Genomic DNA, 14,981 nt, shown 5'->3' with positions numbered 1-14,981 from the left:
TATATATATATATATATATATATATATATATATATATATATATATATATATAAATACAAGTGTGTATGCTTTTCCTCAATCTGATGCATATTTTATACTATTTACTTCTGGAGGATTCAGACCATGCCCCCTTCGTTCACTGTGTGGTCGTCCATCATAAGCACAAATCGTTTCTAGAAACCTAAAGATCACACATTTGAATCATTTAACTGTGTAGAGTGAACTTATTTAATCTTTGTTAATAATTCTGCAACTCGTGCACACAATCCACCTAGCATTAGAGATGCACTGATGCATATGTTTACATTTCCTATCCCGATCGAAGCATTTTGCTATCTGCCGATACCAATGCTTTTCCGATTTTGCTTTAAATGTTATTCCAATCATCTTGTCGCAGGAAAACGTGAACCTTTGTTTACATTTGTGTTGCAAAATCATCTGAGCAACAGATGCACTTCAGGGGCATCAAAGGAGCTCTTGAGGTGCATCTAACTATAATGTTTGCAAGCATTAATTGAAGCAACAGGCCCTTTTTTGCTGCTCAAATCGTATGCGGTGTGAACTTGGCATAAAATGTTTACCCCTGCCGCTGCTGCCACGGTCCATCTGTTGTCATGGAGAATGCGCACCGCTGCATGTCAGGTGGGCGGCACGACCAAACAGGATGCAGCATCAAACTTCATAAAACTTAGAACATCAGTTGGTGATAATCATAGACTGTAATGTATATTGAAATGTCGTATTATCATTATTAAAAAGTTAGATTGTTTTCATTATTTCCATCCCTAAATTCATTATACTTTACCTTGTCATTTATAAAATTAGTTTTGACCTTACTCTAATAAAAAAAAAATTGTATTCACAGTGCTGCTCTTTTCCCCCATGAAGCTGTACAGCCTTATTACCTACGTCAAGGAGGTGTTGTTTTTGTAGGATACTTGGTATGTTTGCCTGCCCTTCTATGCACAGGATAACTAGAGAAGTTATGGATGGATTTTAATTACAATGTTGTCCCTCATGCTAAGGAACAATGCATAAAATTTTGGCGATGATGCAGATCATTATTGGATACAGGATTATTTTAAAAGATTTTGAGAGAGGGATATTTAACAACCGACCCCTAGAATCATAGACAGGTTCAGATATTACAGGCTAACGATGGAACTAAACGACCCATTCATCGGTTACCATTGCATGTTTCCAAGCAATACAAGGCCTTGTCCATATAAGACTCAAACTCACTGGGGATCCAGAAATTTGAATTGAGAAAGCTTCCTGGAGAGGTGGCGAAACGTCTTCAAATCTTGAAAACCAAGTCCAGTGGATATTTTTTGAATTTTTACGGAAGGATATTTGGCAGAACAAGCAGTTCCCCACTAAACCAGAGGGTAGCAGTAGTGAGTATTGGCAGCCTCAGCATCGCACTCAAAAAGACCGGCAGTATTTTAGAGAAGACGCAAAATATAAGAAAAGGCAACATTGCTGGTTTGTTAGCAGGATCACTGAAAACTGTAATACAGATTTTATGGATTTTTTTTTTTTTTTTTTACCAGAGGGGCACCTCAAGCTAAGGAACAATTAATTTCCATTTGGTAATGGAGCAGCTCATGTTTTAGTTTCAGGTATAGGTGTAAGTCACAATTTGGGGCAAAAGAAGAAATTTAAATATCTTTACTTGAGATACTGCAGACAGTGCCTTTTTCTGAAAATGTGAAAATGTCTAGTTTTTTTTTATATCCTTTTAAATTTAAATATAAAAAAACAACTTTAATTTTATTATTCACAGCCTTTGCTTAATACACTACTGACCCCCTTTTCTTGCTATTGCAACTTCAGTGTTTTTTAATATGCCACAAGCTAAGCACAACCTATAATTTGGTCATTTAAGCTTCATCAGGTTTAATCGGAGACTGCTGTGGTTAGCCATTTCCAGATTTCTCCATTGATGTTCAGTCTTGACTCTGGCTTGGGGACTCCAGGACATTTACAGTATGGTTTTGAAGCCACCACTTTGAGATCTTGGCTGTGTGCTTTGTAGGGTTAGGAATTGATAAGATTTACACGATTCTGATTCCCTTATCGATTCTGTGAAACTATTCGATTCCTTATCGTTTCTCTTATCGATTCTGTGAAACAATGAACTTGGTAAGTGCACGGTGACATTCATCTACCTTCGCCTGGGACATTCTATTTCTGCCTGCCTCGGCGAAAACAGAAGGCCGTGAACGGGAGCTGCCAGCCTCTGAGCCAGCCAGGCTATCCGTCTTGTCACAGTCATCTAAATCCGATTGAGAACGCATCCTTTGAATGAAAAAGCAATACTGTACAATTTTGGGAAAAAATAAATCTCCCCCTGTTTTAAATAAACGTCACCTTTCTCTCCCTAAACTGCAGAGAAACTTCGTAGCATGTTTAATAACCCCAAAGAGAGGAAGGAAATTGGTTTATGTCCAGAAATGACATATGATTTACTAGGAACCACATTAAGCACAGCCAGTGATAGAAAACTAGCTACTTACCACCAGAGTTGCCTTCCATTCTGGTCGTAACTTTTTTTTCTGTCCAGAAGCATCAAAAACACAGCATTCGTTAAAATGTATGCCATGTTGTGTACGCAGGTGTTTCTGCACGTTGGATGTATTTCCTCCCGCGGATGTAATTGCCACTTTACAATGATTGCAAAGCGCCTTGTTGCCATCTTTCTCTTCCTTAAAATGAAGCCATACTTTCTATCGCTTTACCCGATGGGACGGCGTTTTGTTTGTTTTGCTTTTCTAGACTTGTGCCTGGTCACATCGTACAGAACCGTTAAGAGAATCGTTAAGTGAGCTGCCAAACGGTGCCATGGAACTGGAACACACTGAACCGGTTCTGAACAGCAACCGGTTTTCGATTCCCATCGCTGGTGCTTTGGGTTGTTGTCCTTAAACATGAACCGTCCCCCCAGCCTGAGGTCTAGAGCATTCTGGAGTTTTCATTCTGAGCGTCTATCTACATTGCTGCATTACGCTTTCCCTCTATCCGGACTATAGCGCCAGTTTTTGCTGCCGATAAACCCTTAGCATGATGCTGCTACCACCATGCCTCACTGTAGGGAAGGTATTGGGCCTGGTAACGAGTGGTGCCTGGCTTTCTTCCTACATGACAACTTTTATTCACACCGGTGTTCAATCTGTGTCTTATCAGAGCAGAAGCTTTTGTTTCTCATGGTTACATATTTCTTTAGTGTCTTCTTGGACAACTTTAGATGAGCTGTCTTTTTATAAAAGTAACTCTGGTCAATCTATCCTACCGGCCTTATTGGTGCAAAGATTCTCCCTTCCTACAGAGGAACACTAGAACTCTGACAATGAGGTTCTCGGTCACCTTCTTTACTAAGGCCCTTCTCCATTGAGTCGCTGGGTTTAGATGGCAAACATCTTCCATTTATTAAGAAAGGAGCCCACTGTGCTTATAAGGACCTTCAGCAGATGGTAGATAGCTAGTTTACATGTTGAAACAGTCCTATCACGTAGGTCTATAGACAATTGATGTGACACCACCAATCAATTAATCCTAGATGCTCGTCAGCAACTGACTCAAAGTATTATAGGATGGAACACTTGGAACAGTTAATTATGTTTCTTAAATCAAAAAGAAGTCCTGGAAAATGTTAGAGATTAACAAAAGCCTGCCACCAACTGCATAAATAGCTCAACACAACAGCTATATATGGGAGTTAGAGATGTCCCGATCCAGGTTTTTGCACTTCCGATCCGATACCGATATTGTTTTTGGACTTCCGATCCGATACCGATACTGGCCGATACCAGCCTATCCGAGCATGTATTTAAGTTTAAGTTAAAGTATTTAGCCTTAGTTGTAAGACTCATGTTGAAAAGTACTCTTGATAACATCTAGCCAGCTAAATTAGGTGAGATTGAATAAAACACAATGCTTGGTAACAACAAACTTACCTGTTTATTAAGAGATAAACACAAACTGGACAAAATTACGAATAGCAATCTGAAATTGCACAGTGAGCAGTAAAACCGTAAACAGTTAAAGGTGCAAGTATTACTGTAAGTTTTAATAAAAATGCAAAACAGGGGAACACTGGCGCAAAATAGTGGAATGGATCGTTTCAATCGGCGAAACTGGAAAATACGGACCGGATTTTTTTTTTAAAACTGGATCGGCAGTCTGGATCGGCATTTTACATGCTTTGCCGATACGCATTTTTTTGCCAATATCGGCGTCCCGATCCGATACGTGGATCGGATCGGGACAAGCCTAATGGGAGTGACTGCTTATTTGTCATTTTTTAGATTGTTTTCTTATAGTTAGCTTAGAGAAAGTGGTAATAAACTACAAATCAAAATCTTGATACACTGCCCTATTATACACATAATTAAAAACATGCTTCAGTTATTCAAAAAATAATAATTTACTGTCATAATGGGGCACAATGTTAAGAATTTTTAAGGAAAGATATGTATTTCATACTATTCGGAAAAACGGCTGTCACATATTTAATGAGGCATAAGTGCAGCACTGTGAAAACTTGTGACACTGTATATGTCCAACGACTCTGAACAGTGAGTTTAGTGCTTGATTTTGCCGTCAGCCCCACCGACCTCACTCTCCTGTACTTCCAAGCTAATTTGGTGGATTTAATCAAGGTTTCCAGAGATTTTGCAGTGAAGGTGCACATGATAGCTTGTGTGATACAGTAAACATTTAGAGGATAGATGGCGCTCAGAGGCTCTTCAGATATGCTGCCGTCTAAAGTTGCTGCACATGTTAATGTAAATTTAACACGCACTCTCTCGGTGGTCAGGGCCCTGTCGGTGTAGAGGTTGACAACGACGGACAGCTGCTAGCTGTAATTTGGTCACATGGTTCTGGAGTGTGTACTTGGAGTCAAGTACACACCCTCTTTAGTACACCTTGGTCTGATAGACGACCTTTTCCATGCTTTATGGTGCTTCTTCACTTTGAAAAAAAGACATTTTGAACTACTTGGTTCACCTTCGAAGCAAGGTGAGTCTAGTGAGGCTGGCTTTTTGATTATAGTCAAGGCTTCAGGGTGTTTAAACCAAAGAGAAGCTTGGATTACCTTCACTATTTGGAAAAAAAGAGGAAACCTCCGGTAAGCAGGGTTTGTGTTTGTTTTCAGATCCATTTGTCTTGCTTCAATGCAGGTCTATTAGTGCTGAGGAGAGTCTGTGGGGTGGCTGTTATCAAACAGGTGTACTGGTTGGGTGGTCCACTCTGACGTAATGCTCGCTTTTTATATCCTCAAAGCTACTACAGTTCCATGTTTTTATTGTTGCCTAATTCTTTTAGTTGATACACTAAAACAGATTTCAGCACAAATGATCTATTTGAGGATGATTAGGCAGGGAGATAAACACAGTTGGATTCAGTAGCTCACAGCTGGGGCATTTAGACAGATTTGAAATGGTAAATTATGATAATTGAGGCTGTTATAAAAAGACTTTGCAACATTTTCAGGTTCAATTGTTTTTTTCCCCTAGTTTGGGATTTAATCACAAAATATTGCAGCTTATTTTTAGGTTGCTAATCAGTGCAGTACTCAGAGCTTGATTAGTGTTGTGGGGGTTGTTAATGAGTAAAGTTTGTAACAGCAAACTGAGCTGAAAAGTTAGCAGAACTAATAATTAACATAAGTTAACTTTAAGGACTCTGAGTTATTGAGTTATTTGCACTATTTTGTGAACAGGTGCTGTTTACTCCGGCCAAATACAACTTGAGTAAATACAAAAAGGAAATTGTAAATGACAACTTAATTGTAATCAAAATGTCTGACAACATAAAGTAGGCATAAAGAAAAAGCCAAAGGCTACTCGTCATGCCCAAATGATTCAAATATGAACTAAAAAAAGAAGAAATCAAATATGTGAAACAAAATATATATTTATGAACCTGTACTGCACACATGATTGCCTGCTAGGTAAACAAGTTTCCCAATAAATAATAAGAAAACAAGACAACAATTTTTTTGTTTTGTTTTATTTTTCTCCTGAATCTAAATAAAAAACTGTTATACCTTCTGAGAGTATTTTTCAAGATGAAAACTTGGAATTGGAAAACGAGGGCAACGTTTGATTTGTATTTAACCTTCATTGGTGGAGTTCCTACACATTTCCCTTTTCTGTTTCTCGTTTTCTTATTGGTTATTGGGAAACTGCTTATTTCCCACTTTAGTTTATTTTTTTATCAAAAGGAGATCAGTTTGCCTGTCATTTACACGGACCACCAATGCACAACAAGTTTAAACTTAGGTTTCCTCTGAGCCGTCTGTTAACTTGACATTCAAGTAACACTCCTGGAAAAATGTTCGGTATACCAAGACAAATACTATATTTTAGGAGGTTTGCCTTCCATCACATCTGGCATAAGCTAACAACAATTTAGAAAGAGAACATAATCACCACAGTCTAACACAGTGGTAGCATGATGGAAAGGATTTGCTTTTTCAGGTACTAGATGAAGAAAAATGTCCAGTTACCAGTTTGTGATCTTATGTACAAGCTAGCTTTAAACAGCATCTAAACAACACCAGCATCTTTGTCCTTAAATGGAACAAAAAACATACGAAAACAAGGTTTTAGAGGGCCCTGCCCGAATCCTGCCCGTATCCAGTGGAGATGCTGGGACTTTAAACCCATTAATAGTTCTTAAAAGCTGTTCTGTGAGGCTCTAATTAAGCAATTATAGAGCAAAGAGCGGACCAGAAATGATTAACAACACTACAGAAAACTCATTACCAGCTAAAACAGATGTTTAAATGGAGTTGTTACATGAACTGGACAATAGATCTTTAGATCTAGGTGGCTTTTGGTTTTTCACGCAGTGCCAGGTTAATTAGGGTACGTTTTTTTTATATCTCTTTAAACAAGCCTTTTTTGATGGAAATGTATTAAATATCCGATCTGTTAAAACTCAAACACTAAATCAACTGTGATAGAAATATAACTGATTATAAAGATGTTAAAATTAGATTGGTTTGGGTAGTCATAGTTCGCACTGTAAGATGGATTATGTCGACTTTGTTTTTGTTGGTGCTGTATTAACTTCCTCTTCTTATTTCCGACAGAGCATCACGTTAGATAATGGGAAAAAACACTTTCACATTTTTGTTTCTTTCAACATGTAGCAGAAGGTCTTTATTTTGAAGTCAATGACTGATTTATCCCTGATTTACATTTTTTGGTGTAAATAGATTTTTTGGTCATTATAAGGAAAGTGGTACATTTCTTAAAGTTCTTTAAACTCCAAATGATGACGATGAAATATGCTTTTCTATTAATCCTGTCATTCCTGTATGTTTGTTTCCCAAAATAACCTTTTACATTATTTTCTACATCCTAACAATATTTTTTTTTCACTCTCTCCCTGTGGCTCTATATAGCTGTCCTTTATTGAAACCCCCCCAGTCCTACGTGACCTCCTGACTCTGAGAGGTATGACCACACTCTTATGCACAGTAACTACACAGGCATGCAGAAAACAGTGTTAATTAGGAGAACTGAATTATGCTGCTCTCTTTTTGTGTCCAGATTTAGCTTCTATGTGTTCATTGTTGAGCTGCAAACCTTGTGTTTAATGTGTTTGCTTAGGACTTCTGTTATTTATTTATTTTTTTGTAAGCTCAGCAAATGTCAGCCATAATAAAACACCATGGTGCAACGCAGGTGTGAATCAGCTCCCACACAGGCACCGAGAGGAAACATGCAGTCTGCAGTGCTGTAAACACTTGCCCTCTCCGCATCATGCCCTGCATTTATGCGGTCTATGTTAAAGCCAAACACAGTGCTACTCTTTTATAAGGCTACTTCTTGGCTCCAGTCAGGTTCAAAAGCTGAATTGGTACATTTATGTAAACAAAATGTGTTGGGTGAACCTCTTTTAGAAGTTATTTAGAAAAAAATACCAAAATGCTAATCAAGAATTTAGTTTTTCTAATGCTGCTCAATAGCAGCATCAAAAGGCTGCTATTGAGCCTTTTAATGCACTGCCACCTTGCAGCCTTTTAATGCACTGCTGCCTTGCAGCAAGAAGGTTCCGGGTTCGATTCCCAGCCCGGGGTCTTTCTGCATAGAGCTTGCATGTTCTCCCTGAGCATGCGTGGGTTCTCTCCGGGTACCTCGGCTTCTCAGGCTTCCTTCCACAGTCCAAAAACATGACTGTTAGGTTAATTGATTTTTCTAAATTGTCCTTAGGTGTGGGTGTGTGTGTGAATGGTTGTTTGTCTCTGTGTGTCTATGTGTTGCCCTGCGATGGACTGGCGACCTGGTGAACCCCGCCTCTCGACTGTAGCTGTAGACACCAGCACCCCACGCGACTCCACTTGGGATAGGCGTGACAGAAAATGGATGGATGGATAAAACACATTTAGGTATATCCTGTGGCTGATGCTGCAGGTTCTTATACCAAATAAGGCTAAGTTTTAGTATTTTAACCAAGTCTGACAGCGGCACAATGCAATGCTGATTGCTGGAGGCTTAGAAGAAAAAAAAAGTGCAACAGATGTTTTGCCAAAGAAAGTTTCTCCGGAGAATTGATTACCCCTGCATAGTTCACACTACCTAAACTACGCCTGGAAGTAGGGATATTTTACTTACTTTACGTTAATTTGTACTTTGGTCTTCAGTTAGGGGGCTTTTTATGAAACAGATCCCAGATAAAATACACAAAGAATAAAGCTACACTAACTTTCATTCTATTAAGATCTTGTTGGAAATGAAGTGGGTATGTGTTAGAGTAAGATGTAAGAGACGAGTATAACAAAGAACCCCCTCTCCCTGCACAAGGTGTGCTCAGAATACGTGGGGAACTAATTCCGTCTGGGAACCTGCAGAAGTGCAACATGGGTGCAGTGTTTCAAAGATAGGGCCCTGCACTTCTGCAGATACTTCTTCATTGCTATCCAATGGCTTCTTCCTCCGGTCAACCTACTGGGCATCGAAACAAGGAATGGCAAATTAAGAATTTAAACAATTCTGAGAAAAATTAAAGGTTAGAATCGGCTGTAATTGTTTCTTGGTGCCCAAACTCAGCTGCTAATGTGCAGCCTAATAGACCATGGTTTAGTTTTTGCTGGTTTTATTGTGTAAAATAATCTGAGTGATTTCGAAGGCGTTATGGCAACTGTGAATATATCTGGATATATTTTTATCAATTATGATGCTGCAGTTGTTAAGAGCTGGTTTAGAGAAAATTCTGTATGGAAAGATCTGAAATAGTCTTTCAATGTTAAAGGTTTATGTTTTAATTAATTATTTATAGTTAAAATAATTCAGAAAAAGCTCATAGTTTTACAGTAACCCTGTAACAGTGGCACAGTGGGTTGCACTGCCACCTTGCAGCAAGAAGGTTCTGGGTTCGATTCCCGGCCAAGGGTCTTTCTGCATGGAGTTTGCATGTTCTCCCTGAGCATGTGTGGGTTCTTTCCGGGTACTCCGGCTTCCTCTCACAGTCCAAAAACCTGACTGTTAGGTAAATTGGCTTCTCTAGATTCTCCTTAGGCGTGAAGGTGTGTGTGAATGGTTGCCTAGCACCCCGTGCGACCCCAGTTGGGATAAGCGTGTAAGAACTCGCCATACCCACACAATTCTCCACAACAACTGATTTTTTTCCCTGCTACGCTGCTTCACTTCTTCTTCTTGTTTACTACTGGTGGTTGGCTTTGGTCTCATTACCGCCACCTTCTGCTCTGAAGTGTAAACGCTTCGCCTATGAGAAAAAGGAGCAGCGCATGAACCGAACGAAACACACACGAATCGAACCGAGACAGTCAAACCAAACGGTTCGGACGGTTTTCATAAATCGTCCCATCCCTAATATATATATATACAAATATATGAAGAACTGCATACTACTTGGATGTAATATAATTGCCATTATGGCTTTGTCAAGCTGCTGCATACCTTTGTGAAGCAGGAAAACAACTAAAATGGCTAATTGCCTACCTGGAATGGATGACAATAGTTGAATAAACTTTTGGCTCTCAAAATGGTATTGGTGCCCTATTTGTTGGTACTCGCCGATACTGATACCAACATTTTAGTGCTAGATCGGAGCCCCCGCCCGATATTGGTATCGTAGCAACACTAAACCCAACAGTGAACAACGATTGTATTGTAGCACTATTCTATATCAGGTAAAGTTTGTTGAAATCTCTGAGTAGTTGTAACCAGGATCTACTCAGTGAATGGGAAAATGACAGCCAAGCCCTTTCCAGTCCTCTGAGAGAGTTGTGAGAGAGTAATTGTATCTTTAAGGATTGAAAGCTTTTACAGCTAAAATAGGAAACGGACTCGCCGGCCAAATGTTCTCCCATGTCAGCTTTACTCACCCTCACAGACATGGACAGGCAGACTGGGAGTAGTTATCACCAAGGCTGGGATAGAAATAAGCTCACTGTGGGGAACCAGTGTGGTAACTGGTAAGAATACTATTGGGAGCAGTCACAGTGCTATTTCTGGCTCATCTATGTGACCATTAATGAGGTCATAAAGCTTGTTATTGACATTCATCCACCCGTTTTACCAACCTTTCAGTTATAAAACATTATACGTGTAGATTGATTCTATAGCTGAATTATTTTACACATATTTTAATTTCAATATATGTATTGTCTGAGCCACATGCTTGTAGAAATATCACGCAGAAGGAGCCTCTCAGGTTGTTGATCTGTCCTTGATAATGTCCTTTCAGGAATGTCCTGAAGATCTACTTTGCATACCTGTTTTTTTTTCATGATCTGTCCTGTTTATTGGATAAGCCAAAACACATTGAGATGGAAGAACAAAGAACATATTGAATAATGGTAGAATAGAAGATAACCGGTAACTCCTGTCAAAGGTTGTTCTTCTTGAGTTGCCGTAGGAAATGCAGTTTCTTCTCGTCTTTCTTCCAAACGGCGTCAGGAAGCCTGTAGTCCACTGGCAGGTGGAGAGTGGCACTCTGAGCAGAGTGAGCCTCTGGTGTAGGAAGTATTGGTTGATGTGTAGAGCCAACCTGAAAAGGTTCCTCCTATACAACATTTCAGGCATTGTTAAACTGTTATTTCCCATTTTTTAGCTTGAAACCATTGAATTTTAAATAATCTAAATGGAAAGTGTATTTTTCTTTTACAAAGCAAACTGCCTTCTGGTCAGAACAGCTAACTCTATGTAAATTAGCTGCTTTAGTGCCTCGGAAGCTGAAGGTTTATTTTCCAAAAAGCTTTCCAAAGCCACTGATGCTTCTTTGGCATTCCATAATCTACAAATATGCTTGATATGTGTCATGGTTTAATTTCTACTTGAACAGGAGAAAATGGAAAATTTAGTTCAGTTTAAGTTACAATAACAGCAGTAGGTACATTTGTTTTGTCTCCATGTACTGAAATAAGTTAGAGGGATAAGCTTAGTTATTGTTAATAGCACCAAACCACTGGTATTTGATGGGGAAAAAATCCCAACAAACATGCTCGGAGAAAATAGTTCTTGGTTTCTCCAAGTATTTATGCTCCTCCCTGGTTAATTTTCAGCCATTACAAGTTATTCCTAATCCTCAGAAACTGCAATGTGACACCTAATGTCCCAAACAGCATCCTTATTACCCATCTATCTTATTTTAAGAGTAACTTTTAGATCTGTTAGCTTAACTAAAGTGACAGGTTTTATTTTTATACAATATTTTATACAAAAAGTCAACTGCATACATGTTTATCATCATGAAACAAGGAGAGATGGACTACCCACATGTAGTCTGCCAGAACTAAATGTAAGGGCAACAAATTTGGTTGTGCTCAAAACCTCAATCCTTCAATTGATTGACTTTTAAACTGGATAAGAAAGGTTTCAAGGCCATGAAACAAAAGAAACTTAGAATTAAACATTTACGTGCTTATGGTTAGCGGTAAGGGAAATCAGTCAAATTTTTTTCTTAAGTTTTCTTTCTTTGTTTTGTTTTTGCAAAATCTTTTAGCCCAAATTACAGTCATTTCATTTTCACTTCACATAAATCGAATTATAGGAGAGTCTAATGAAAAAAGCAATTATCAACACACAAAATATTTTTTTTTCAGCAGGAAAGCCAAACCAAATCAATTTAGTTGCAGTCAAAACTCAAACTAGTGCTAATGCACTGTCAACGAATGAATGGTTCTGTTTAGTTTTCATGAGTAAAACTTTTAAGGCAGTTTATAATCGACCATAAAAAGGGGTGATTACATCCCTCTGCTTTAAGTTTTGAAATGTAGTTGGTTCATTTTTAGGCTCTCTAGATAATGATTTAAACTTTAATCATTTTGAGAGATTTAGTTTCTAAAATTAAAATGCTTTTGATGTTACACACTCTGACGAGTTGAAATAAATTGCGTGCTGTTTTTATTGGCAGGACTGGTGTCATAGATTGATCTAGATCTTATTGAACCACTCTAGATAACAAAACCTGCTCTTTTCCTGAGGATAACAACTTCAACCTGCTTCAACTTCAAGGTTGAAATAATGAGCAAAATCTGTAAATCAGTAGATTGTGGTCGTTTAGTGTCTCTCTTAAAATGGTTATTCACATTACTTGCTTCTGTTAAAAGAGAATGAAACAGTTTGAATGCATGGGAATAAGTTTAATCCTGAGAAAGTAAAATGAGGGATCCTCATTTTGTCTGGATGAAGCACAGAGTCTCCTTGAAAGCCTTCAAATCCTCTGTGGAATGTGCGTCAGTGAGCTGGGGGGCTTGACTTGTCACCACGTTTGTACAAAGAATATTTCTGCCTAACTTTGTCTTTTCCGTTACATGCTTCGAGTAACTAACTTTCCTTTTCTTTGTTCAGCTTATCTTTATATATTTTTGTATCTTTTTCTCACATTTTCCTTTTTTCTCCCTCTATCTATTCCTTTCCCCCCCTTCTGTCTGTCAGATTGTCACACTAACACCCTGCATAGTACATTTCCTCAGCTGCCCTTGCTACTATGCCTGTTTAATGAGAACTCTGCCCGTTTTTGATTCAACGAGTCAGTGTCTAAAAATAGAAAGTAGATAAGTACTTGGAGTCTTTTTTTATTTTCTTGCGTACTATTAATTTGGCTTGTTTAGATGGAGAATCGTTGGATAGTAATATTTAGATATACTTACCCTCTTTGTGTAATTGGCTTTAGTTTGAGAAAAAAGATCATGTTGATTCAATCCACAGACCAGTCTGCCTCAGTAAGCAAGCGAAGACTAGGATGGATCTGCCAGTAGCTCCTATCAGTGTTTCTACTTAATCTGCAAAAGTTTAGAAAAGTATTGAACTTGCTTTACATGGTAAGAACATTCTGTCTGTATGTAATCAGTCTGTCTATTGATTCTCTGAGATGCACACATTTGTTCATCCATTCATTTATTATGTTATTAATTTGTTCCTTTGTTTATTTATTTAACATCTCTGCATTTTTTAATCTGTCCATTTCTTTATCTGTGCATTCATTCATATATCCATTTATTTATCAATTAAATCATCATTTTATTCATTTAAATGTTTATTTATTTGATATATTCATTCATTCATTCATTCTTGTGTGCATTCAACAATTCCATGTAGGGCTGCAACTAACGATTATTTTGCAAATCAATTAATCTATAGATTATTTTTTATGGTTAATTGCCAAAGGTTCCTTAAAGAAGATTTTTTTGCAGAAATAAACCAGGTGAAACAAAAACTCTTCTATTTTAGGAGATTGGATAGAGCATGTTGACACACAAAAATGTTTTTTTTTTTTAAATCTTAAATGCAAAATGTTTATATATATATATATATATATTTTTTTTTTAATTTTGATACAATTACTGCTCTAAGTGGGTCGCTCTGTCAGCTAAAGGCATGTTTTTCCAGTCTCTATATTCCAATTAACTATTAATCAATTACTAAATTAGTTTACAACTATTTCAATAATCGATTAATCACCATTAATTGTTTCAGCCCTATTTCAATGTATTATTTCTCCATTCATTCGCTCGTTTTTCCTTTTCTATTAATTATTTTATCCTTTTAATTGTTCATTTATGTATCTATCCATGTATGTATTTATTCCTCAGTTCATTTATTTGTTCATTGCTGCATTCATTAATCTTTCTATTTCCTTTTTACATTTGTTTATTTATTTATTCAGCAGCCAGATTATAATCAGTTAGAACTGTGCAAATAAAGAAACAGAAGTATGAACTTTTGACAGGGAGGGAGGCACTTCTTGAGAAAGATCTTGATGGATTTAAAAATGTTACAATATCTCAGAAACAAAAATTGACAAACTGTTACAAACTACTTTGATCAAATGACTTAAATAATCTAAACCTACTTCTAAAACAGTTTTTGTTTCATGAACTTTGGTTTTAGTGTTAGTTTTGCTACAAAACTAACTTAGGAAGAAATTATAAAACGACAAATTCGGACTTTTAGAGTCATTACTGCTTGTCTTCTAAAAGCAACAAAACAGTGTTTGAATGAGATAATATAGTCTCTTCTGGAACTGATGAACACTGATGGTTTGAGTTTAGCTTTCAAAATGTCCTCTGTTAAAATCAATTGTTTAATTTTGAATTGTTGTTTGAAATTTTTCCATATGATTGTGCATTTTATGTAGGATGGTGATGGCGGAAGGAGCCCAGAGAGAAAGAGGGAGGGTTCCTGCGAGAGCAGAGGGGAGACAGATCTTCATTGAGCTCGGTGAGATGAATTACCTTTAGTATATATTTTTCTCTCACATTCCCATCATGGTTCATATGATTTAGGAGTTTATAAGAAAATAACTTGGAGAAGACTATCACTATTGTCCAAACTTTAGTTGATGTCTCCTTTTTCCACAGGGGAAAAGGACTTTGATTCTATTTGTCTGTCCACATATCGAACTGCCTGCAAGCTCAGATTTATACAGAAGAGATGCAACTGTGGGTATCATCATTGCATGTTTAAACTGGTATACCATCCAATAGAAGCGGAGAGGTA

At 37.6% G+C, this 14,981-nt stretch overlaps 1 protein-coding gene across 6 annotated transcripts in view; it reads left to right on the top strand.

Moving 5' to 3' along the window:
- Positions 1–14,981, top strand: part of LOC107082863 (dystrobrevin beta-like) — a 44,025-nt gene that overhangs the window by 4,917 nt on the left and 24,127 nt on the right. For 3 of the 6 annotated variants that reach the window (XM_015371749.1, XM_015371750.1, XM_015371744.1), the window contains exons 2-4: positions 7,418–7,469; positions 14,620–14,702; positions 14,843–14,923. In XM_015371749.1, the coding sequence (XP_015227235.1) occupies positions 14,621–14,702; positions 14,843–14,923 (163 nt within the window). In that variant the 5' untranslated portion in view covers positions 7,418–7,469; position 14,620. Of the gene's footprint in view, positions 1–4,936; positions 5,132–7,417; positions 7,470–14,619; positions 14,703–14,842; positions 14,924–14,981 lie in introns of those variants that run through there. The other 3 variants (XM_015371746.1, XM_015371745.1, XM_015371747.1) reach the window with 3 other exon arrangements.

Source organism: Cyprinodon variegatus, unplaced genomic scaffold, assembly GCF_000732505.1.
Source record: "Cyprinodon variegatus isolate N-32 unplaced genomic scaffold, C_variegatus-1.0 Scaffold64, whole genome shotgun sequence".
In the NCBI taxonomy this organism is placed as follows: domain Eukaryota; kingdom Metazoa; phylum Chordata; class Actinopteri; order Cyprinodontiformes; family Cyprinodontidae; genus Cyprinodon; species Cyprinodon variegatus.
Note: the sequence above shows the minus strand (reverse complement) of the source record. Positions and strands in the feature narration are given on the sequence as shown.